Source organism: Blastomyces dermatitidis (genome assembly GCF_000003525.1).
Source record: "Blastomyces dermatitidis ER-3 genomic scaffold supercont1.2, whole genome shotgun sequence".
Classification (NCBI taxonomy): domain Eukaryota; kingdom Fungi; phylum Ascomycota; class Eurotiomycetes; order Onygenales; family Ajellomycetaceae; genus Blastomyces; species Blastomyces dermatitidis.
This window is the reverse complement of record NW_025544775.1, coordinates 8,125,033-8,149,565: the sequence shown is the minus strand read 5'-3', so window position 1 is coordinate 8,149,565 and position 24,533 is coordinate 8,125,033. Positions and strand designations below refer to the sequence as shown.

Below are 24,533 nucleotides of genomic sequence, written 5' to 3'. Positions count from 1 at the left end.
GTGGGCCTGACCAAACCAGACTAAACTACATACGACTTAGCGTGTAATATTATCACCCTTCTACCAAAAATACCCCGTAAATTACGGTCAGACAGTTACCCGGTCCTGGCCCAAAACCGGGGAAGAGACGAACCTCGGCCGAGTCCGGATGGGGGAGAAGCTTGTGAGAGGAGAGGCAGAGGGAAGGAACGAAGGAGGAAAAGGAGGAGGAAAAGAAGAAAGCTTGTGATTGTGTCTGTTGTCTTCTTTCTTCGTCTGCGCTTCTTTTTTCTCTCCCCTTCTTCTTCTTCTTCTTTTCTCTTCTTCTTCTCTTCGCTTCTTCTCCTTCTCCTTCATCATCATCATCATCATCATCATCATCGTCATCATCTGCTTCTTGTTCATCTGCTTCCTCTCTGTAAGAAGTAGTTAGTAGCTATCACGCTTGTCCGCCCCTCTTCGATTGTATCTTATCTCCCGCCATGCCTCCCAGGGTTATCGTCGTTGGTGGTGGACGTAAGCTGGCCACCCTTTCCCCGGATTCATGCTCTCTCAATGTTCTCATTCTCTCTTGGGCTCTACTAATAAATAGGTTTATGATACTGTAGTGTCCGGCCTTAGTGCGGCTCACACCGTCTACCTGAATGGCGGCAATGTCCTTGTCCTTGACAAGCAAAGTAAGTATAGTGCTTCCTCTCGAAGTTTTCCAATGTGGTTGCTCTTCCTCTTCCTCTCCCTGCCAGTATAATCGTATGATCATCTAGCTAATCCCATACCTTGCTTCACCCAGACTTCTTTGGCGGCAACTCTACCAAGGCCACCTCAGGTATCAACGGCGCTCTCACCCGGACACAAACTGATCTAGGCATCGCGGATAGTGTGAAGCAGTTCTACGAGGATACCCTCAAGTCCGCCAGAGACAAGGCTCGTCCAGACCTGATCAAGGTCCTTACCTACAACTCCGCCTCCGCCATTCACTGGCTGCAAGAGATCTTCAACCTTGATCTGACTCTAGTTTCGCGACTCGGGTTCGTATTGATTTTATCTTTTCTTCTTTTTCTCTTTTCACTACTACTACTTTGTGGTGATTGTAATGCGCTTAGTAGAGACGATAAATTCGAGAGGACTAGGTGTTGACTGATTGATTTGTATAGAGGACATTCCTTCCCGCGAACGCATCGTGGCCATGATGCCAAATTCCCCGGTATGGCCATCACATATGCTCTTATGCAGCGCCTCGAGGAGCTCACGGAAAGTGAGCCAAACCGCGTCCAGGTGCTTAAGAAGGCCCGCGTAACCGCCGTTAACAAGGAAGGAAACAAGATCACTGGTGTCACATATGAATACAACGGCGAGACACACATAGCTGATGGTGTCGTTGTTTTGGCTACCGGTGGTTATGCTGCTGATTTCACGGAAGATTCTCTTTTGAAAAAGTGGAGGCCAGACACCTTTAATCTGTCTAGCACAAACGGTGTCCATGCCACTGGTGATGGTCAAAAGATGCTCATGGCTATTGGTGCCAATGGTATTGATATGGACAAGGTCCAGGTCCACCCAACCGGTCTCATTGACCCTAAAGATCCTGACTCCAAATGGAAGTTCTTGGCTGCTGAAGGTATGCTTAAATCCTGGTATACGTGCTCGTCAACAAAGTACTGCGTTGTCTAACAATGATGCTGTAAAATAGCTCTTCGTGGTGAGGGAGGCCTTCTCCTGAACTCTGATGGCCAGCGGTTCGCCGATGAGCTTGGCCACCGAGATTACGTTTCTGGTGAGATGTGGAAGGAAAAGGAGAAGGGCAAGTGGCCCATCCGCCTCATTCTTAACAGCAAGGCTTCCAATGTTCTTGACTTCCACACTCGCCACTATGCCGGTCGTGGCCTGATGAAGAAGATGACTGGCAAAGAGCTGGCCAAGGAAATTGGCTGCGGAGAAGCCGCTCTTAAGAAGACGTTTGATGAGTACAATCAGATTGCTGATGGCAAGAAGAAGGATCCATTTGGCAAGAAATTCTTCCACAATGGCCCAGTGAACGTTGACGATACATTCTATGTTGCCCTCATGCAGCCCGTTCTTCACTTCACTATGGGTGGAATTGAGATCAACGACAAGGCTCAAGTCTTGAACGCAGAGAAAAAGCCCTTCGAGGGCCTGTTTGCCTGTGGTGAGCTTGCTGGTGGTGTTCATGGTGCCAATCGTCTCGGTGGCTCCTCTCTACTGGGATGCGTGGTTTACGGACGTGTTGCCGGTGACTCTGCTAGCCAATTCCTCTTCCAGGAGCTTCTCTCCAACCCCTCTGCTACTGCCTCATCGCGCCTGAACCAGATCTCTCTTCATATTGACCCGTCCCAGCCTGGCAAGGTCTCGGTTGAATGGACTACTCCATCCGGTGGAAGTGGCGGCTCAACATCTGTCCAAGCTGCTGCTGCTCCCGCAGCCCCTTCGAACGCAGCTGCTGCCCCTGCCAAGGCCGCGGATGGTGCTGCTGATCTCGCGAACTTCAAGGTTCCAGAGAAGGAATTCACAATGGAAGAGGTTGCCAAGCACAACAAGAAGGATGATCTATGGATTGTTGTCAAGGGTGTCGTGATGAATGTCACCAATTGGCTCGATGAGCACCCTGGTGGTGCTCAAGCTCTCTTCAGCCACATGGGCAGGGATGCAACTGAAGGTACTTATCTGCCATTTCATCAGCAGATTTTTCCTTCTTCCGTTTTTAAAGTTTGAAATGCTAACAGCTTTCCTTTTTGCTTTTGCCTTTAGAATTTGAAATGCTTCACGACGACGAAGTCATCCCAAAATATGCGGCGGATATCGTCATCGGACGCGTCAAGGGCCAGACTCCCAGCCTTGAATACTAAATTGAACTCGGCTCGCTCGCCCCATATGATGATCCTTTTGATCGTTTACCCCTCGCTTAACCCCACCACGATCGGCGTATCTTACTAGACCGTGAATCCACTCCCATTCTTGGACTCTCGTGAGCACAAGATTCGGAGAGCCGAAATCGCCTTGTATATTATATCACCATCTTCACCATCTTTCAAGCACCAAAAAAAAAAAAAAAAAAAAAAAAAAAAAAAAAAGGGCTACTATGATGGGTGATATTTTGCCTTCTCGTTTGATCTGATTTGGCATTTTTTGCATTTTTTCCCTCTCTTCTTTTGATCTACTCTCGTACATTTTTGAAATCCAATACCTTTTTCTGTGTACATGATTGCATTTTCCTTCGCAGCTTTTATTGTAAAAAATCAGTTTTCAAGCTGTAGAAATAAAAGAGCATATCGATTTGACTTTATCCCACTGTTACATACTTCAAATACTTCAATGGTTTGGTGTCGGGCTGTAGTGTCGCTGTCTTCTCTGTCTCTCAGTGCCATGTAGAGATGGAAGGAAATCCGCTGCATGACAAATTCAACCAAGCCCTACCCCTTCTACCAGCCTGTGGGAAGATCCGAACACAGCAGCCAAGCATTCTATATTTAATGGCGAAGCTGCAAGCTTAAGTTGGAAAAACGATCAAGTGGTATCTACCTTCTCTATCCCTTGATACAGTCCGCCAATGAATTCCTTCAAATCCACCGGATAAACAGCAGCGAACACACTGCCCGCCAGGTACAAAACAACCGCCGTAACGAAGACATTGACACGTTGCCTCATGGTAATCCCGTCTCCACGCCCAATTCCCTCCCCATAACACCGAGCCCGCTCCCCCTCACAAACCCTTCTCAACACCTCCACATCATCCGTGACAACCCCATCAAGCCCGTGCCGTACACACCACCGCATCAGCGCCTCCTCATTCACCGTCCACGCGAAGACGTGCTGGCCCGCAGCCTGCGCGTCGGCGAGGAAGCGCGCCCCGCCGGGCCCCATCAGGGCTTCCAGTTTCAGGTTGAAGATTACGTGCGGGACGCGCAGACGCAGGAATTGGCGGGCGTAGGAGAGGGAGAAGGAGATTAGGCAGACGGGATAGGTGGGGAGGTGGGTGTGGGAGAGGATGAGATATTTAGCCTGGTAGCAGATGGTTACATATATCGCTGGCTTTGCTATAGGGAATAGGATGTAAACTTACTGTCCAACAGCCGAGGATTATCCTTTCATTCCATGGTTTGTGTTCTGGACGGATGGCGGTGGAGCGGAGTAGGTCGGCGAGAGCACGCATGATTTTTTGGGCGGGGTTGTCTAGCTATTTATTTTATTGTAGTAAATAACATTAGCACGATTTTAAAAAATGAAATGGAAATATATATAAAAAAAAATCGGATGGATAAACCCACCTTTATATCCAATAGCAGCCTTACATGTTTCCGCTCCGGCGCAGAAGAAATATACCGCAACAAATCAACCAGGCGCGGCATGGGGTCGAAGGGTTCTCTAATCGTCCGTAGCGAGCTTAGATACTGCCAGTCGCAATCGATGACCCGTTTTTCGACACCAAAGCAGCGTTGGAGGGTCGCATCCTTGTTTGATGGCGGTTCGTTAATCAGAGTGGGAAAAAAATCACAACGGCATTTCATTTCTGAGAGGTGGAATAGGAAAATACAAAAAAAAAAAAAATACTATAAGAAAAGGAAAATGTTTCTTAGCATACGTGAGATAGAACGATCTCCCCATCCCGGGAGAGATGCAGGTCAGTCTCGATGACTTGTGCGCCAGCGCTGATGGCATGTATGAACGCGCTCATGGAGTTCTCTGGGAACTTGGCTTTGGAGCCGCGGTGGGCAATGGCGATGGGGTTTGATCGTGGCGCATCTTTGCCCCGGTCTAGGTTTGCCCATTGGGCTATATATTACCGTATATTAGTTAATTGATACGTTGTGATCCCGACAGCTTTTGCGTGTTCCGGGAGAATCAAGGTTCAATGGAGAGAGGTATGATGTATTGGCATGTACTGTACAATGTACCCTTAGGAAAGTATCCAGCTTTCTCAGGCGACATTGACGAGGGCGAGATTGGCCGGTCATCTTCTTCCAAGCTGTACCCGAGCGTAGTCATCACATTCTCGAGGAGAGGCGTTTCTGCATCCATGATACCGGCTATCAGGCTGGAGTAAGGTCAGATATATTCTTTGGCTTCTTCTTCTCTTCGTGGAGAAGCGGTTGCCGGCCGAGCACGCGTCAAACTTATAGGCAAGATGGAGACCAGACGCACGAAAATGATGCCTTAGAGAAGAAAGGCCCTGGACCCGCCACAGGATGGAGCTAATATATATATATATATAATATAAAAAGGATTATTGATAGGTGATCAGGCAACGATTGGAGTGAGCGCGCATATAGCCGGCATGCGGGGTATCAACGTGAAAATAATGAATCCATATATATATATCCTCTTGCTTTGGGCTGAAGACGAATCAATCATGTAATGAAAGGGATTCGTTCAATAATAAAGCAAGCGTCGCGAGCACGCTGGGGAATGGAGATGGAGGAGAGAAGCGGAGATCATCATCGGTCGAAAGTAACTCAGATGGCTCTTATTAGATAGGGTGGAAACCATAGCTTGAATACCTGAGGTTGCGCCATGTTTTGCGCCTGTTACAGGAAGCCATTTTTAGTAGGGATTTTATAGTTACTTAACTAGTCGTACGTAGTTAAGCAGTTTGTCCGGTCGAGGCAGAGGATATTTTATCAAAGGACCACCGCCATATCATTACTATTTACTTGGTTAGTACTAAATCCTCTGCGATGAGTTAGTGAGTGTGGAGATGAGCGAACGGGGATTGATTGATTTATTTTATATCAACTATTTTTAGCCTTTGACATGGCCACTGGTAAATATTTAATTAACTTGAGTCTTGGAAACTGTCAATTTTAGTAAAAGGTTGAACCTCGGGCTCGCTTCACAAACCGAGCAACTTTGGTCTCAAAACTCACATTCAGGTACGTAATATATTGGGATAAAACATCAAATGATTGGGGGAGATGTCAGATCTACTCTCCGCAACTAATGATTTATAATTCTTTGTGGGAACTTATTCAGTCGTGTGCACTGAGACATAGGTCTGTACAGGTCAATGAGTAGCTGCTTAACAGTGGTGATATCAAGCACACAGAAGCGAACCTAGAATCAAACCCTAAGATATTTAGTTACCATGTCCCGTAGCGTGGACCTTCGTCGACTTCTGAAAGCCTATGGGACTTTACGCGAACCTACGATCCACCTTTTGCGGCATACGCTCTATTGTTGCTCGCGATTCTAGAGAAGACGGATGCAAATGCAGAGGTTGTCCGGCGCCAACGTGCCTATCTCCGCTGTTACTCAATATGGAGGTCACTGGTCAGTCTGGCATCCTAAAGGCAAACCTGGTCAATAGAAGAGAACAATGCCGAATCCGAAGCATTTTGACATCTTTCTGGAAACGAGAATATATCAGCTTGACACTCCATGGCAAAAAGCGGCCTAAGAGACAAAACCTAGAAATTTGCGGTGGAACCTCGGACGCGGCCCATTCCAGCCGTTACTTTGCGAGATCTGGCGTTTCATGATTAACTTCAGAGAGGAAAGGTTTGATTTGCAATGGAAACTAAATATTTATACAGTACAGGCAAAATCCACCCTGCAGGGAAAAAAGGAAAAAGGGAAAAAGAAAAGGAAAAGGAAAAGGAAAAGAGAAAGGAAAGCCATAAAGACCCCTACTCCGTTCCCCATCCCTTTTACCTCCACCCCTCCACCTCCGCCTCCGCCTCGACCCTCTCCGCCCTCTTCACCTTCCTCATACGATCCAAATACTCATTCACCCTCTTCTCCGCCCAGATACAGCCGCCTAGCGTCATCGCACTTAGCTGTATAAACACCTTGAATTGAGGTGTCAGGCCGCGGTAGACGCGTGACATTGGGGCGAGGTTGGCGGAGAGGGCGGTTAGGGGGCGGTAGAGGAGCGGGGTGCGCGGGGGTGGTCTGGGTTTGGGCTCGGGCTGGCTGTGCGAGCTGGAAGTAGTTGGGGTCGAAGAGGCGTTAGATGGGGATGGGGAGGACGCGAAACGGAGTGGGTGTGGGAGGAGGAGGATTAGGTGGGCTAGGAGGGAGATCGACCCGTACTGGAAGGGGTTGGAAGGAGTAAGCGTTTTTCGTTAGTGGTTGTGGGTTTTTTTTTTTTTTTTATCTTTCTGATTTTGGGCTGGATGAATCAAGGGCAAAGGGTGGGTTTTTATTTTGCTTTTCCATTTTCCGCTTTTTTTTTTTTGTGTATACAAATTATATCTAGTTATATAGGTTTAACGTACACGAGTCGCGCCAGTGAAGAAACCCTTCAGTGCTTCTTGCATGACTTCGGGGGGCGGGTCAATGTTTCCGCGCTGGTTGGAAGGGGCGGGCATTGTGATAATTTATATGTATGAGTCCGTAAGTGCTGTAGGCGAGAATTGAGATATGTTGGGTTTCGATTGCATATATGGATGAGTTCCTGTCTGGCGGACAGCGACGGACGACGGTCAGCAGATGCCGAGCGGGGAGCTAGATTAGAGGTAGCCCCGGCGTTCTTTGACAACAGGGAGCGATTAACCTATAATCAACACACATTGGAACGAGAAGGGTATGCAGGTAGACAAATAGATGGACAGAGAGAGAGATTGACAAATAGATGCCTCGAGATCCTCGAGATTGATTGTTCCTCGCTGTCTTCTCGTCTCGTTTCGTCGTTTCCGTCCGTCCTCGCCGCAAACTTCCAAATGACAATAACCAATTGCCGAGGAGGAGAAAGGGACCCGGAAATACATTTGTCCGGCGTCTAAAAAAAATGTCCCGCCAAGTCTCGTCACTCTCCTCCCGGCGGAACAAGTTCATCGACAACATCATCCACCACCATATTCGTGCCTCTATCGCATAATAAGATCCCAATTGAATGCCTAGATTAGATACCCACGGGCCACTTTAGCATACGTACAAATCGCACACGAAAAATACTACCATTTTTCCCTCCTCGCCCCTCACACCTCACTCCACCCACCATGTCCCTCCCCCGCCGGACAACAACCGTCACCCGCCTAACCGGCGAGACAAAGGTCCAAGTTTCGCTCTCCCTTGACGGCGGTGTGCTTCCGGCCTATGAGACATGTGAGCACTTTCCACAGGCAAGCCCGGAGGAAGCGACCCGCATAGTACCCGTTCCCGAAGCACGGCATTCCACCCAATTCACCCCTACGCAACAGATCACTATAAATACCGGCATCGGGTTCCTTGACCACCTACTACATGCGCTGGCAAAACATGCTGGGTGGAGTTTGGCGGTGCGGTGTAAGGGGGACTTGTTCAGTTAGTTCTCCCGCCTCTTTTTTCTCTCTTTGACATGTTTCCCCGATACTGTTTTTACATGTTTGATGGCGTATCTCTCCCGCCGTCCGTCCGTTTCCTCATGCATGGGTGCAAATATCCTCTTACCCTCTCACGTACATAGAAGAGGGCAAAAATGCTGATTCATTCGTGCAGTCGACGACCACCACACAGCAGAAGACACCTTCCTTGCCCTCGGCACCGCCTTCAAACAAGCGCTAGGCCCCCGCCTCTCCCTCGTCCGCTTCGCCCGCGGCGACGCTCCCCTCGACGAAGCCCTCTCGTGGGCGGTAATTGACATCTCCTCGCGGCCCTATAGTGTGATAAACCTCGGCCTGAAGCGCGAGAAGATTGGCGCGTTGAGCACGGAGATGATTCCTCATGCGCTCGAGAGCTTTGCGCAGGCGGCGGGTGTCACGTTGCATGTTGGTTGCGTTTACGGGGATAATGATCATCATCGGGCGGAGAGTGCTTTTAAGGCTGTTGCGGTGGCGACGAGAGAGGCTTGCCGGAGAAGAGTGGAGGGAGAGGTTGGGGGTGGTGGGGAGGTGGGGAGTACGAAGGGGGTGTTGTAGTTTTTTCTTTTCTTTTCTTTTCTTTTTCTTTTTCTTTTTCTTTTTCTTTTTCTTTTTCCTTTTTTTTTTTTTTTTTTTTTTCAACCTCTTCCACTGTCTCCTATTTTTCTCGGTTTAAATTTCTCTGCTTCGCCTTTTCTTTTCGTTTCTTTTTCTTTTCTAGATTTATTATATTTTATTAGCCTATTTTGACTTCCAGTGGTCGAAGGAGTTCTTCGTTTCCATTGTGACACCGCTTTCCTCTCTTTCCACTTATTCTCCTAGTCTTTCTTCCGTCTTCCTCTAATTTCTCTAATTTCCACATCCGCGTCTACGTAGTAAAGAACAATGAATGCCGGAGGAGTTGGATAGCTTGGCTGGGGCAGGCAAGAGCAGATGAAAGTATCTGCTGTGGACATGTAACTATATTTAGCTCTAGTTGAAAACCCCTTGCCCGCACCACTCTGTATCACGTGACTTATAATGCGCTGAGACGATGCCTCTTATTTATTTACCTGCGAGAAGTTGAAATTTATACCTAAATGATTTCTAGATCTTGTCACGTCGATCCTTTTTTGAATATTAAGCGGAAAAGCTGCGCAACTGTTTAGATGGTGCTCTATATTCCGCAGCGCCATCGCGCGTTGTTCCTAATCACTCTTCTGCTCCTCTCGTGTCTCGCCGCAACCAAAAGCTCACACGAGCAGACGCTACCAGTTGGACAGCTCTCAGCGTCACAGATAGAAGACAAGCTGCAAGTACGGAACTGGCTGTTTTGCTGACATCTAAACCGGAGATGGTGGGATCTCATAGCTAATTGATTAATTGAACTAGGAATGCCCTCTTGTCCAAGAACTGAACGCGCATAAACTTGCATCAAGCCCCGAAACCACAAGCTTCACATCTAAGCTCTTCACGATTCTTTTCCCTGGAAGCCCGGCAGTCAATGCTATATTAGCTACACTCTACATATCTGGGCCACCTAGTATGCTGCTTATAAACCGAGTCCTGACACTGCTCCCCGCTCACAATTGGCAGATTTTCTCCTCGCATTATGTCCTCCAGACATCAATCCTTCGTCCCTATCCATCATGGTTGCGTTTGCGGTTGGTGGGCTTCTGGGTGATACGCTCTTCCATCTGCTGCCGGAGATATTCCTAGGCGAAGATTCACCAGAACATGTCCGCTTTGTCCTCGTCGAACCAAATAGAAACATCCTCCTTGGCCTTGCTGTTCTTGTCGGGTTCATGACTTTTGTGGCGATGGACAAGGGGCTCCGCATCGCTACCGGAGGAGTAGGCGGGCACGATCATAGCCACAGCCATACCCATGCGGCGGAAGGTAGCGTCGCAATATCCTCCGGCTCCACAACCTCCAACAAGGAAAATGTGGGCGAGCTAAAGAAGCGCAAGTCAGACTCCAAAACAGAGGCCAATAATAATAACCTCTCAGAGGTCGACAAGAAGGAAGTAAGCCCCAGCACCAAGCTAGGCGGATATCTCAACTTAATTGCGGACTTTACTCACAATATTACCGACGGGCTTGCGATGTCCTCATCCTTCTATGCATCCCCGACCATCGGCGCGACAACGACCGTTGCTGTTTTCTTTCATGAAATCCCCCATGAGGTCGGTGACTTTGCACTACTGATCCAATCTGGGTTTTCCAAGCGCAAGGCAATGGGTGCTCAATTCGTCACTGCCATTGGAGCCTTCCTGGGAACTTTCATTGGAATTGCGGTTCAGGAGTTTGGCGGCAAAAGTGAAGCAGGAGACTTATCAGATGCTGGGGCGATGGCGACACAAACAGGCCTTCTGGGCACGAGTTTGGCAATGAAAGACCTGCTTCTTCCCTTCACTGCAGGTACATTCTTGTATGTCGGCACTGTTGCAGTTATTCCTGAATTATTGGAGACGGGCAAGAATAAAGGGGAGGAGTTGAGGAAGACGGCAAAGCAATTTATTGCTATGGCGGCTGGGGCGGGCATTATGCTTTGGTAAGTTTGATTGGTGATTATATACCTGCATTGTTCGTTCAGTTCACTGATTCTTTCTTTTTTTATCAAGGATATCATGGGCCTGAACGAGGGGAGTTACCCTTTGGACTCAATATTACCGAAAAAGGGAAAAATAAGAGCATCGACGACGTGGCTAATACTCGAAAGAGAGTCAGTAGTCAGTAGCATGCTTCCTCGCAGCCCTTCGCAACCCTTTTGTTTAAGTCTAATGCTCGACATGACCAACATAAGCTGGTCTACTACAGTTATACACAGGACGATAGAGTATATAATGCTTGTCAGATTTCCAATATACAGGCAAATGACTAGAAAATATCTTAAATCTAAATTTGTAATACGACAAGGAATGCATCGATAGCACGAAAATAGGCCCAAGAGATACTCGCCTCTTTTAGCGTAAAAATTTACGTAGGTAAACGATGCGGAGTAGTAGAAAGTCTCTTGCTATCAGGTATTGTAGCTTGCGACAAAGTTTACATTGAGCTATCCATGGAGACCTAACATGGAGGGAACCGCTTCACTGTACATAACTAAGCAGATCACAAAAATGAAACAAAAGAGGTATTGCAAAATAAAGAACTAGATACTCCAGGACCCAGAAGGATGTAAATGGGAAAAAAAGGGAAACAGGGAAATTTCGGACCGGATCAATCAAGAGCAAGAGAAGGGGATGAACGATGAAATAAGGAGCGGGCGGAAAGATATTGACTAAAAACCAGTTTATGCGTAAGTGCAAAATTAATGATGAAAATGGTGGATGGAAATCAGTTCACTCATTATAATGATATACCTGTAATCAAAAAAGAAGTGTTAGTGGAAATATGCCATGCACTCCGGTAAGGTTTATGAGAATGGTGCCATATGGCACCCTCAAAAATGAACATGAGGAACTCACAAAATAATTAGGCAATCCAAAGCACGTCCACCCAAGCCTTCGCGCCATCTTTGCAAAACCTTCCGTTTCTACCAGGTTGTAGAATGGGAATGCCGGGAACATTGCACCATCGCGATGAACGTCTGCCTTCACCATCAACGCTGTTCCCCCGACTCCGTCAAGTGGCATTATCTCATCGACATTTCGGTTTGGGGATTTGTCGGCCAGGTGCGCCATCAACCTTCTATAGGTTGGCAGTTCTGCATATCCCTCCAGCATAATTTCATCTGGGCCCATGGCCTTCGCGATTTCCAGCGACCGAGCAGTGTCTACCCATGAATTGTAATCATATGGCCGTATGTCCATCTGGTTTGTTTCGGGGTTTTGGAATCGCTGATAGCAATTGGGTACGATGATTGGTTTGTTGTGTCTTGTCAGGTCTTGAATCAGGGTTGGAGGGGTCTCAACAATATCAGCATCGAGCCAGAGGACCCAGGATATCGACGGCCCCAGAGTTGTAAAGAGAAGACTGTTCCGTGCCCGACTCATAGCTTCCCGTCGTTTCTTTTGATTTTCAAATTTGTGTCGTTCCTTTTCATCCTGGGAAACAATCGGGGGATCAAAATCTTGTCGGAGGATCGTAATGCTAGCAAATCTATTAACGACAGGGCCTGATTGGGTCCGTTTAATAGCAGCCTGCAATGCTGATACCGCAGCGTTTCCCTCCGGTGTTTTTGGGATAATAAATCCCAGGGAGATGTAGTCATGTGGGAATGTAAGTTTCTCCAAATTGTCCCAGTATTCAGGGTAGAATCGAGCGAGAGGCGTAAGGATGAGGACACGCTCATGATTTTTGACCGACTCGGTTGTCGCAGTATTTTTGTTCATATTATATCGGACGACCTGGGGCGGCGCACGGTGACCATTCGGTTTGGTCGAGGGATCTCTGAGGAAGGGTTTGGTAGGAGGAGAGAGGCTGTTCGCGGCCGCATAGCTTTTCCGTCCTTGAGAAGTCGAACCAGACGCAGAATTCGACGAAGGAGAGAAGATGAAGAAGAGGAACCCGACGGAGAGTAGACCAGCTAGAATGAGAGTGAGAGGATTCGTTCTTCGGAGGGAGCGTGGTATGGCCATGGGAGGGATCTAACGGATAGGACGCTATGCGTCCAAAGAAATAGAATACAATATAAGGAAAAGTAAATATAATAATAATTTTATCCCACTGAGGCCGTCTGTTACTCGTTAAGTTGTGGTGGTGCTGTTGTTGCGGACATATTTCACGGGATGCACAAAGGGGAGCGAGGGGCGAGGTGTCAACAGCATTCAGGAAGGGAAGTCTAAATATTTAATAGTCGAAGGGGAGAGAAAAAAAAAAAAAAAATTGAAAACACCTCTCCTGCAATAGAATAGAATTAAAGGAGGTATGGAATGTAAAATTAAGAAATGAATTGAGGTGGAACAAGTACGACGGAGTAGAAGCTGGAAGCTGGAAGCTGAGCTGAGGATGAAGTTGAAGATGCCAAGTTGGCGATGTTTTCTTTTGTTTCTTTCTTTTTCTTTTTTTCTTTTTTTCTTTTTTTTCTTTTTTTTCTTTTTCTCTTTTTTTTCCCCAACCACAAACAAAATTCCCGGAGACAACAGACAACAGACAAACAACCACAACACAACCCATGCGAAAAATATAACCATTAAATATTTACACTCCACGGGGCTCAAAGATCGAAACAGATCAACCTAGGGGGTTAATGATTCCAACAATGTCGCAATGTCCCAAGCGGGCAGGGAATCACCGCAAACATCTGTTTCTTGACGTTTCCAACCGTTCTCAAGTTCCATGCTTGGATTTGTGACTACATCCAGTCTACATATGAACAGCGCCGCCTGCGGATCTATCATATTTGTTCACAGTGACGGCATCTGATTTCATGACTCCAAGGCGGCTACGGCTACGGCTACGTCGAGGTGAAGGCGAGCAGCGAATACCCAGATCCGTGGAACTGAAGATTGCTTACGATACTGGCTTGAGGAAGTTGATTCTATATATATCCTTACAGCAAACAGCGTCTACTTCCGGACAAGGAGCGGCTGACGGTACCTTGCAGAAACGGAAATGCGAGGATACGAACCTGAAACACTTCCCTCGCCCTCGTTCAACCGGACTAATGACGATAGCACGATGACGCGAAGACAAAAACAATATTGATGGGCAAGTGCTGTGACTTTCTGGCATGCACTTAAAAGCTGGAATATCGAGTTCATGGGCGGATCTCCGCGTCCGATTAAATGATTGTGCGTGTTGATAACTCAGAAGAACTTCCTCCCTCAACAGTATCCGGTATTCTACAGCTGAACGTTGGAAGACCTCCCGCCGCCGAAGTCTATGATTTGACTGCGTTTATTGCTCCTGGTGCTGGGATTCCTACTCTTTGGCAGCGCTGAGATCGTAGGGCCGCATGCGTGCTCATTTGCTGAGCTTTAAACGGTTGCCGTTCATGAATCTACACCTCTAGGTCTCACCCATTCAGATTTTGGAGTCAGGAATTTCCAGACTCGAAACTCAAAACGTTGCCTTGCCAGGGTCATTATTAAATCGCCATAGGCATATATAAAATAGGTCTTCGGATTCTCAGTGATCGCGGATGTTTGATATTTAAAGAAGCGGCGGAGCTAGACTCCGTAGCACAGTTACTGACTGACTCTGTTCAACTAGATCTTTTCTTCCTATTAACCCATCGGGCATTGCAACGCACCCACAGCCACCCTGCCATTCTCGGGGACCTATCCTCTTCACCCAATTTTGAAACTTAATACCTTTCCCTCCCTCTCCAACCCCCATCTTTCAATTCCCTCCGCCATGGCCTCCGCAAAATCCCTATCAAACAACTCCCCGCTCTCTTTGAACGCCACCCGCCCGCTCCTCCATGTTACCCAGCTCTCTACAAATAACCCCTCGATCGCCCTCACCAACCCAAGAGCCACATCCACTATATCCGGTCTATCCTCATTCCAATAAAATGCTGTCGCCCCGCACGTTCCACAAAACGCCCTCTTCGCCCCCTTGGAAGACTTGAACGTCTTTGTGGTACCGATGTTTAACTCAGTCCCAATAGCCGGTTCTAGCAGGCGCAGCGGCAGGAACGTCCACGCAGCCACATGCGTGCCGTTCAGCAAGCGACAATCGTCGCAGAGATCCAGGCACGCGACCCACTTGCGCGGATCGGTGGGTGAGACGAATGCATTCAGTTCGGGATCGTCGAGGATGGCTTGTGTTGGGTGGGGGAACGTGAAGGAGACCCCACCGCAGTGGCATTCCGCGCGGAGCCGCTCCTCCTTACCATCTGCACCGCCCAATTCGACCTTGGCCGGTGCTGGGGCGGGGAGTAGGATGCGTTTAGCATTTGGTGGGAGGAAGTGGCCCGGGTATACTTGTATATCGTGCCCGCCGATACGAGGGAGGAGTTGATGTAGTCCCACCCCGCCCGGGGCGGAGTCGGTGAAGATATGTTTGTCTATTTGGAAATTGGCTGGGCTGTGGTCGGTGAAGATGGAAGTGGAAACAGTCCAGTGTTGATTGTCAGAGGCATTTTGTGCCTCCGCCTCCGCCTCCGCCTCCCGCCCCCCCTCCTTCTCCTTGCTGTTGATAGGTTTTGCAGGCCAGATGTCACCAATTTGACAGCCACAGGTGCTACAGAAAGCACGCTCGCAGAGGGCGCCACTGGTATGTTTGTACCTGGTCAGGGCGTGTGGGCCTGAGGATGCGACCCATTGTGGGGATATACCCGCAGGCAGAGGCGCGTGGAAGGCGCATGGTGCTCCATGAACGTAGCGGCAGATGCTGCAGTGGCAGACAAGCGTGGATAGCGGGAGAGAAGTGGAGGGAATGGTGAGGTTGTAGTGGACAGCGCGGCAGAAACAGTGAGCTGTGAGGGTTTTGGTGAGGGTTTTGGTGAAGGTTTGGGTCGCCATCCTCTGTCTCCGTTCTTTTGGCCTTCTTGTATGGGTGGGTTAACTCCTCTGGAAGGCGCGATTCCGGCTTCTTAATGTATAATTATATATGCGCAGCTTACACGGTGTCTGTGATGTCGTTGAAGCTGTTACCCCTCACCGGATATCCAGAACGGGCTGCTTCCACCAATGCTCGCGAGGAATGGCGTCGTAGATTTGAAGTGTTAATTTAATACGAACCCATTTAACACGAACTCAGGTGACGAAGTTTACCGCTGTCCAGGCGGCAGCCATCCATGACAGGGATACGGAAGGTTCATGAGCTTGGATCTAATTATGCGTGTACAGGGTTGTGAGCGAAGGCGGGCTCGTTGACGATGGTGCCTTAGCGATCCCCCGCTTGTCTCAGGTTAACCACGGCGGAACTAAGCCCGCTGCAGAAGGGTGCAGCGAGTGAGTTCTACTTATATGTTTGTTGATCATGCAAAATTTTGAAGTCGAGAACTAATATCCAGAATTGCAGTCAACCCAATCCAGTATTCTGCACCATTATGCATGTTATTTGTTCCTCAAAGACCACAAATCTACCCCAACTCCGCAGAGAACTAAGCCATCCTTTAATTTTCCATGCTCCTTATCGTCACTCTTGCCGATATGGCTTCTGAAGCTGCCCATAGATGCCATATCTGCAACTGCTGTGTACACATCTTGCAGTAGAGACACGCTAATTCCGTCCTCGCGAGGTTTCGTAGAGTCCAATTGGATTGACCAGAGTTTAAGTCGCTGGTCGTTTCCCGACGATGCGATGAGGAACCCGAATACTTGGTAGACTTGACTGTCCATACTTTCCAACCGAGTATTTTTCTCTAGGATAGATATGGTAGTTATAGCTGAGGCATGTGCTTGAGGTAATGAAATCGTGGCGAATGAATTTTTGGTCGTGTCCGACTTCGCAGTGGCACCGATTCTAAGGCGGGAAATTGAGATGGCATTGTCGTCCCCACCAGCCACAATTAGATACTCCCCGTCAGATAGAGAAGATATCTCCATGGCTTTGATGCTGCTCTGATGGATGCAGTGCCGATGTTGCCAGCTGATTATCCGGGGTTCTGTGGGGGTTTTCTTGCCTTGGAGTTCTTTCGGAATATCGTCAGCAAGAGAATACATATCGCTGAGGCTCTCGAATATTTCCCATGTGGCAACATGTCCGTCTGTAGATGCAGTAATCAATGATAACCCTGAGGTCGATTTGGAGAATTGTATTTGTGTAAGGCAGTTAGTTGTGTATCGGCCTTTGCTCAGAAGCCTAAACGAGCCACCAGAAGGACCGGAGACGTAGTGGAAAACCTTCCTTGTTAGCTAGCATCAATGATAGGAAACTGGGTCACGCTTACCTTGACAGTTGAGTTGGAATATGCTAAACAGAGTACGAACGAATCCTCGATGTCTTCTTGAGTGAAAACCTTTAGTACATCGAAACTGGTGATCCGTAGGTCGGAATCTTCTGCTGTCTTGGGACATTCCCCTTCACAAATGGTCCCCATTCCGAAACCGGGAATTGACCGAAGTCTCCAGACATAGAATTCTTCTGCTCCGGCACTGCTGAATAAAAGCTTCCCGCATGGTGACCATTGTAGGTGCTGGATACCGGCATTGTGCTTCTTCAAATTTCGGAGGCAGCGCAAACTGCCGCGCGACCTGGTATAGACCGCATCGTCGAGAAGTGATATACGAATCATAGTATCCTCCCCTCCCGTGGCAATAATTCTATGTTTGCTTTCCCCATCCTCGAATAGAACCTCCGAAATAGCCGCTACTTTAATTTCTCGCCCATGGGCACCAATCGTCACAGCACGGTGTAATACGGAAGTTTTTCTAAACAAGTTAAAGGTAGATGCTTTGGTCCATGCAAAAGTCTCGTATGCACCATTCGCGTGATATGGGTTGTAGGCCCAGATCCGATGAGCGCCGCCGCATTCAATCGCTGTTCGTTCAGTTTGGGTCGACTCATTCCATATGATAAACTCCGTGCTTTTAAACCCGAAGAGTATCAAGTCGTTCGTGGCTTTGTCAAAGTAACCGCCTTCGATATAGGGTCCAAATGGTGGGGCCAATTTGTGAATGGTTTGGAGAGTCCAGGGAGAATTACCATCACCGGTCCTAGCTAGTGAGTGGATGCAATAATACCCATCCCTTCCCGTAGTTAAAATTCGTTCGTCCTGAGGATGATATTGCTGTAGCACAGTGATTGATGTTACAGTGTCCCTTGCATGTACGTTGTAAACGGTGAGCGCTGGAACGACCGGGTGAGAGGCTTTGGCAGTTTTCAGGTCAAAAACACTTAGATGACCAGTTTTAGCCCCTAGTAATAAGCACGACCTGTGTTTAATGAAAACAGCACTGGTTGTTAGGAATGTGGGCGGCAGATCCAGGGCTATGTTCGTAAAGTCCTCAGGTGAACTTTTGTCGCCGATAAAGAATAAATTTGCGCTTGGTGTTCCCATGGATGTCGTGACAAAGGTGAGCGAGGTTATAGGGCTCTCCTTTTCATAATATTCCGTCTGTGAGGAAGCGAAGAATATACCTGTTATCTTCTTGTTCAACTGAGTCAATGTAAGGATTTCTCTGGTGTCATTCATGTACCACCAGAGAGTGCCTTTCACGTCACCTATAATCCCTATACCTAGCTCTGGATGGCCAGCAATAGAAAACTGAGATGCGGGGGAATCCAGAAGTGCAATATTCTCCCAGGAGATCGCTGGAATATCCTCCTGCTCGATCTGTTGAGGCTCCATACTTTTCATATCTGAAATATGAGCCATGTTCATCGTACCATGGGAAGATAACCCGATGATACAAGTTTCCGAAACAAAAGAGTATCGATTCAACTTGTCATCCGATTTTTGTCTGCGCCTTGGACCAGCCATTGAAGCTAAGGAGCCAGGGAGACGCAGGGAAAGATCATATATATCGTATGTCTCTACCCGCGTCCCATGCTTAAAGGAAGCTTCATTTGTGCCAATGCTGAATGAGTGTATACTTCCGTCGGCGCCTCCGGTGTAAATAGTCGTCAGATCCGATGATTTATGTACTGCCATGGACCAAATATTCTTTCCCGTATGATAGGCATGGGTTGACATATTTTGAAGAATTGCATTCCTATGTGAAGAAAAGTTCTCTCCTATAGGCGAGTCGTTTTGTAATCTCAACCCCCAAACTTGACAGGTAGCATCTTCGCCAAAAGACACGAGTGTTAAAAACTCGGTTTGTCCCGATACAGCCATATCCACAAAACGCGCGCTCCAAATTCTAGAGGCGTGACCCCATGCCTTCGCAATGCAGACTTCGGGGTCCATGTCCAAATCATCACGGAAAATATTTCCAAATCCAGTGGAGCGTGTTGCGGGCCTTAGAGTTGCCATCGCATTTGCTTTGGTTGAAGCGGGCGAAGAACAGTCAGATATATCCCAAATCCGTATAGTTCGGTCGTCGCTACAGCTGGCCAGAAATCTCCGTGTCTGATTGTCATTCTGCCACTGGATTTCAGGCGATATATCCACTCCAAAAATTGACCCTTCGTGTCCAGTGAAAAGATGGTGTATCACAGCGGAAGAGTCTCCAGAGAAGATCGACCCAGACTCAGCAGGTAGAATACATGACCAAACAACTATTTCCCCAAAGACCGTTCCTGCAGCCACTAGAATCTGTTCTGGTGATAGCCATGAGACATCAGCGGAATATAGAACTGACTTCAATCCCGTTCCTATCCGGTGCAGTCGGAGGTCTGCCTGGTACGTTACAAAGTCATCTTCCAATTCCAACCCGAACAGAACATTATGAGCAGTTATCAGACATGCTCTATTTGCTGTGGAAGAATTGAGACCATTGTTCTCTGGTCGATAGAAATTTGCAGACAGAATCCAGTCAGGGGCGGCGCACTCGGGGCTAGAAGGGGGGGACAGTGAGCCAATTCCATGACGGTCGACCTCCAGCCTCAGCAGTCGAAAAGACTGCCCACCCCAGATGAGAAAATTCGCAACATTGATAGAGGACTTCGTTGATGTTAACTTGGCAACTTGAATACCATGTACACTGTTTCTCTCAAATATTTGAATTCGATCCAGTAGTGTACCACTGGCTTCATCAATCAGTTGTAGATATGGCCCATAGCCACTTAGAATAAGCCTACCATCCGCACTATCAACCACTTGAGTCGCGGTTACTGGGAGACAAGAGTCGAGGTGCTGAAAAATAAAGAGTCAGTATACCTGCACATACAGACAATATTATGGGTATTTTTATTACCAACCTCAAAGACGTACGACATCGATATCTCTCAATGGCGATTCTGAAGGATAGCTAGCGACTACCACAACAAAGATGATCATACGTATAATATTCTTCTTGTGAAGGGATGCACACTGTGGATTCAGGAGGCATAAAGGTTAAGCTTGGAGTCACTCTGTGTGGGTCACGTGTTATTTCAGGGACAGGTGGGATAGTTTTCGAGTTCTGAGGATAATGTTTTCTGTCCAGGTCAACAATAATATGAACGCTTCTGGAGTGCTTCCCACCCTTTCCTTATTTTTGGCGGAATCAACCACGGAGCGTCGATCGTCGATATCGATCTTCAAATCACTCTATAGTTACTCGTAAGAAGCCCAGCCCCGGAAAAAAGCATCTGGCATGTCTCTACACAGTACGAGCCTCGCTCATATGGAGACACCTCACCTCTATAATATCCCAGCATAAAGATAGCAACAGAATTTACCAATCAACTCTAGATGTGTCGGCAAAATAGATCAAATGTAAATATACCTATAGAATAATCCCACCAACCCCCAACATTCTACTCTTCCCAGCGTCTATTGCGGCTCCTCGCCCGCAAATTTCTCCCTCAATGCCGTTACATCAAACCCACAAAGCTCCGCTCTCTTCACAATCCCTCTCGCCCTCTCCACAACAGGCACATCGATCATCATCCCATCCAACGTCCATGCGCCCCTCCCCTCCTCCGCCGCCTTTGCATCAGCTACTACGATCCTCACAGCCCACTCTACCTCCTTCGACTCCGGGCTGAAAACCCTGTGCACCAAATCCACCTGAGATGGATATATACACTGCTTGCCATTAAACCCCATGCGCTTGCCATTCAACGCCTCATCCTCCAACACAGCAGGTGTCTTGAAGTCCGTGCATACTAGGTCAATTGTGGAAGGCAAGTCATACGCACGGGCGGCGGTGACGATTGCAGAGCGTGCATAGAGGAATTCAGTTAGCGAGGGAGTTTGGGTTATGCTTAGATCCTTGGAGAAGTCAGCTGCAGCGAAGATTAGGCCGGATAGCTGATGCGGGGTGGCGGCGCAGATTTGAGGCAGATTTAGAATTGATTTCGCGCTCTCGATTAAGGCAATGATGGAGATTGGGGGGTTGCTAGACGGGTCCGGATTGGAGCGGGTGGGTTTGAGGCTGGAGCGGGTGTGGCATATTAGATCAGAGATGAAATGGAGGTCGGTCGCGGTGTCGACTTTGGGAACAACGACAGTTGTTAGATTTGGGGATTGGAGCTAGATTGAGGGTTGTGGATGGTGAGTATGTGTGTCTTAAACTTATGGATGGAGGAGTCAAGGGCAGGTAGGAAAGGGGGATGAGTATATTGTACACACCACTTCCGTAAGGTCAGCCAGGGCCAGCCCGCTGCTAACGGAATTGATGCGCACAGCGCGCTCTTTTATGCCGGAGGGCATGGGTTGGTTAATGGCATTGCGGACTAAAGTGCGTGCTTCGGCTTTTCTCGTAGGCGTTACACTGTCTTCCAGGTCATATGCGACGCAGTCGGCGACGAGGGTACGAGATTTGTCCAGCATGCGCTGAGAGGAGCCTGGGACTATTTATGAGGAGAGATATTGAGTTAGCGATTCGTAGGAGACGTCAGTTTGAAGATATGAAGGTGGATTTACCATATAGTAGAGCCCGGCGCAAGATGGTCTTAGTGGCTGGCATTGCGACGTAGGTAGGGAACAACTTCTTACTGATACTTTCCCAGAAACCACAGCAATTTTTTAGAGGACAAATTTAATGCTGCTAAAATTATAGATAAGATGATTTAAACATTGTAGATTATATTTGCGAGAAGAATACCTAGGTATATCAACATGATGTTGGTGGTCTTTTGCGTCCTCGGCAAAGTTGTGAAGAGGCGGTTGTTGATGCCGAACGACCAGCGGACCTGTCCTACGGCAGTCTGTAACGTGACTCACCACCCAACAAACTCATCCACCCAACGAACTGCTATTTTTTCCATGAATCCCTGTGTGGGTGTCACGGATGAATATGTTGGAAACATATGAATCTTATGTATCAAGATCTGCTTCTTCTATTATCCGTACACAATCTATTGTTGGGGGTCCCGGGTTGATCGGCCCTTCTACCAGCAGTGCGCTGGTGGTGACCTCTTTTGGCCTAGTAACTAGCCTATAGGTTATGAGACTGTTTAGCGTGAGCTTAACTGTTTGGCCGTTACGGCCGTCGCGGTTAGCGATCCCACCAGATCACGTGACCCACCACTATATTATGTTCTTGTAGATAGATCTATCAATACAATCTTCAACTATTCTACAGATTATAGCCTGAATGGCATATTTTTCTTTTTAGAATGTTATACTAATATTTTTGACAAGAGTAGTTTATCTTTTTTAAGAAGACTCTTACTTTTTATTAGAGATATTTCATTTTTTCTGAATCTATTAATTAGTAGATTTATATACTTTTGAAAAAGTATATTCTCTATTGTAAAGAATATCATTTTTTTTTCTTTTTATATATCTAGAAGAAGTAGAGTTATCTTAATATAAGTAATCTATCTATTACTTCAGAGTTCAGCTTCAGATCTAAAATTACTTACTTTACTAAATAACTTATTAATAGAATAATTACTTATTATAAGAAAGTTTCTGAGTTATAAGATAAGACTGATATCAGTTTTTATCAGAGTATGAAATTTAATAATAAAATAATAAAGAAGCTTCAGAATAAGAGAAAGTAGAGTTAATATTTATTTATAGAATCTATTTATTTTAATTTATTAAATTTTTCATTATCTCTTATTCTCAGAATACTGATTTTTAATGATAATTTAAATTAATCTATCTATTACACTGCAGATAATTTTATAAATCTTATACAGATAATACACTGAAATTAAATAGTTATAGTTAATATTATATAATATCTCACTATATCTATTTCTGTATAAAGAGATACTATGAGAAATAAGTTATGAAAATATCAGAAGAAAGTTAAATATACACTAGATATTAAATCAGTGATTATATTTAATAACTCTAATTATAAAGTCTGATATATTAATATATTAACTGATATAAAAGTTATTAATAAAACTGATATTTTATTACAAACTTAATAAGAATTCTCTTTTATATATTATATTAATTCTGAGAAGTGAAAGATCTATTCTAAGTCTCTATATAGATATATACTGTTAAGTCTTATAAAAATATTTAAACTATTATAGAAATCTTAGAAGCTGATAATACTACAGCTCTATGAAATAAGATTAATATTAAATATATAATATTACTAACTGAAGAATGTGTTAATATCTTTAAGAAATTAATAAAATTATAAGTTAAAAATAGTGATTATCTTACTTTTCAGAAATATTTTCACTATTTTATTATTTATTATAGAGAGCTCTGTCAGAGTACTGAAGATATATATTATAATCTTTTTCTTAATAATCTATAAAATTGTAACAGGCTGCATCTGATTAATTATATAGATTATTTTATTACACTTTATAGATTCTTCTACTTCATTCTTAAACATGTATACTTTAATTCTCAGTCATTCTCAATCACTGATTCTCAGCTGCTATAAACATATATAGATTCTTTCACTCTGAAGCTTCACTATATACACTATTATATACATGTATAAATATTCATCTTAATCACTGATTTTCATACTTTCTCTTTCTTTTCTTCTCTAATATTTTTCTCTTTATTATATAAGATCTCTTAATATTATACTGATCTATTCAGTGTAGACCTCTTATACTAGAAAAACATTCATTATCTTCTTATTAGAAATGATTATTCACTGAGATATCTGAATGCATTATTATTATTATTATTATTATTATTGTTTCATTATACTCAAATGCAAGCGGAGCTTATAATAAGTCCTTGCGTGATGTTAAATACAGGTTAAGTGTTGATTATACAGGAGGAAATACAGGTGTTGAGACCATATCAAGATAACAAGAACATAGGAAAATACAAAGAAGTGACAATTAGATACATGCGATAATAACTTCTCAGCTCAGAAACATAGAGTAATTCATTGAAGCAATTTGTACATCTCTGTATTTATTAGAAACCTGAGGTGCTTGAGTTCTGAATTTAATGTATTCTCTGCGGGTTTCAAACTCATGCATCTTGATTTCCCATGTTAAGATGCTACTGAGTGACTGCATTATATCTGAATGCATAACAATGTGTAAGAAAGAGAAATAATTAGTTAAAGTGAATACTGAGTTCTCAGATAGAAGCTTACTTACCAGTCATTCTAGCTCTGTAATAAGATTATTATTATTATTATTTCTTAATTATAAATGTATACAGTCAGAGACTATAACATCTATCTGAAAATCTTTAATTCTTAGAGATTTTTCTATATCTATAGAGTCAACTATTATACATTTATCAATTTCAGATATATAAAATCAGAAAATTTCAGCTCAGAATATAAAAACTGTTTATAAATTACAGTATTTTAACATCTTCTGATACTTTGAAATCATTTGAAAATATCATGATAAAGAAAAAAAGAACATAGTCTTAAAGATAAACACATTAAATAGATAGAT

The 24,533-nt window shown here is 45.6% G+C and overlaps 8 protein-coding genes across 11 annotated transcripts; 2 read left to right on the top strand and 6 right to left on the bottom strand.

The window, feature by feature from the left end:
• The first annotated feature begins 142 nt into the window (after window positions 1-142).
• Window positions 143-4,268, top strand: BDCG_02389 (fumarate reductase Osm1). Its single transcript, XM_045417931.1, has 6 exons — window positions 143-495; window positions 588-656; window positions 770-1,007; window positions 1,134-1,597; window positions 1,670-2,653; window positions 2,746-4,268. The coding sequence occupies exons 1-6, from the start codon at window positions 462-464 to the stop codon at window positions 2,841-2,843; spliced, it is 1,887 nt and encodes a 628-aa protein (XP_045274626.1). The 5' UTR covers window positions 143-461; the 3' UTR covers window positions 2,844-4,268.
• On the bottom strand, window positions 3,070-5,925 carry BDCG_02388 (glycerophosphoryl diester phosphodiesterase). Of its 4 annotated transcripts, XM_045417929.1 has the most exons (8): window positions 5,859-5,925; window positions 5,700-5,778; window positions 5,137-5,637; window positions 4,890-5,029; window positions 4,577-4,767; window positions 4,263-4,445; window positions 4,058-4,171; window positions 3,080-3,996 (listed from the first exon to the last, which is right to left on the bottom strand). In XM_045417929.1, the coding sequence occupies exons 4-8, from the start codon at window positions 5,011-5,013 to the stop codon at window positions 3,502-3,504; spliced, it is 1,107 nt and encodes a 368-aa protein (XP_045280027.1). In that variant the 5' UTR covers window positions 5,014-5,029; window positions 5,137-5,637; window positions 5,700-5,778; window positions 5,859-5,925; the 3' UTR covers window positions 3,080-3,501. The 4 variants fall into 4 exon arrangements, with proteins under 4 accessions (XP_045280028.1, XP_045280027.1, XP_045280026.1 ...); XM_045417930.1 differs by lacking the exons at window positions 5,700-5,778; window positions 5,859-5,925 and having other exon boundaries at window positions 3,070-3,996; window positions 5,137-5,689; XM_045417928.1 differs by lacking the exons at window positions 5,700-5,778; window positions 5,859-5,925 and having other exon boundaries at window positions 4,890-5,689.
• A 241-nt stretch (window positions 5,926-6,166) lies between these two features.
• BDCG_02387 (uncharacterized protein) lies at window positions 6,167-9,184 on the bottom strand. Its single transcript, XM_045417926.1, has 4 exons — window positions 7,209-9,184; window positions 6,399-7,022; window positions 6,288-6,337; window positions 6,167-6,231 (listed from the first exon to the last, which is right to left on the bottom strand). Exons 1-2 carry the CDS (start codon window positions 7,299-7,301, stop codon window positions 6,639-6,641), a joined length of 477 nt encoding a protein of 158 aa, XP_045274625.1. The 5' UTR covers window positions 7,302-9,184; the 3' UTR covers window positions 6,167-6,231; window positions 6,288-6,337; window positions 6,399-6,638.
• BDCG_16573 (major histocompatibility complex, class I) lies at window positions 7,932-10,889 on the top strand (the record flags this gene model as incomplete). Its single annotated transcript, XM_045425788.1, has 6 exons — window positions 7,932-8,217; window positions 8,410-8,801; window positions 9,419-9,565; window positions 9,642-9,792; window positions 9,846-10,803; window positions 10,874-10,889. The coding sequence occupies 6 exons, from the start codon at window positions 7,932-7,934 to the stop codon at window positions 10,887-10,889; spliced, it is 1,950 nt and encodes a 649-aa protein (XP_045280024.1).
• Window positions 10,890-10,900: 11 nt separating this feature from the next.
• BDCG_02384 (mannan polymerase complexes MNN9 subunit) lies at window positions 10,901-13,278 on the bottom strand. The gene is made up of 2 exons (XM_045417925.1): window positions 11,720-13,278; window positions 10,901-11,614 (listed from the first exon to the last, which is right to left on the bottom strand). Exons 1-2 carry the CDS (start codon window positions 12,830-12,832, stop codon window positions 11,594-11,596), a joined length of 1,134 nt encoding a protein of 377 aa, XP_045274624.1. The 5' UTR covers window positions 12,833-13,278; the 3' UTR covers window positions 10,901-11,593.
• A 1,207-nt stretch (window positions 13,279-14,485) lies between these two features.
• Window positions 14,486-15,664, bottom strand: BDCG_02383 (uncharacterized protein; the record flags this gene model as incomplete). Its single annotated transcript, XM_045417924.1, has 1 exon — window positions 14,486-15,664. The coding sequence occupies one exon, from the start codon at window positions 15,662-15,664 to the stop codon at window positions 14,486-14,488; it is 1,179 nt and encodes a 392-aa protein (XP_045274623.1).
• A 537-nt stretch (window positions 15,665-16,201) lies between these two features.
• BDCG_02382 (WD repeat protein) lies at window positions 16,202-19,970 on the bottom strand (the record flags this gene model as incomplete). The annotated part of the gene is made up of 3 exons (XM_045417923.1): window positions 16,202-16,990; window positions 17,038-19,887; window positions 19,953-19,970. The coding sequence occupies 3 exons, from the start codon at window positions 19,968-19,970 to the stop codon at window positions 16,202-16,204; spliced, it is 3,657 nt and encodes a 1,218-aa protein (XP_045274622.1).
• A 538-nt stretch (window positions 19,971-20,508) lies between these two features.
• Window positions 20,509-21,646, bottom strand: BDCG_02381 (citrate lyase subunit beta-like protein; the record flags this gene model as incomplete). Its single annotated transcript, XM_045417922.1, has 3 exons — window positions 20,509-21,210; window positions 21,310-21,530; window positions 21,604-21,646. 3 exons carry the CDS (start codon window positions 21,644-21,646, stop codon window positions 20,509-20,511), a joined length of 966 nt encoding a protein of 321 aa, XP_045274621.1.
• Window positions 21,647-24,533: the final 2,887 nt, after the last annotated feature.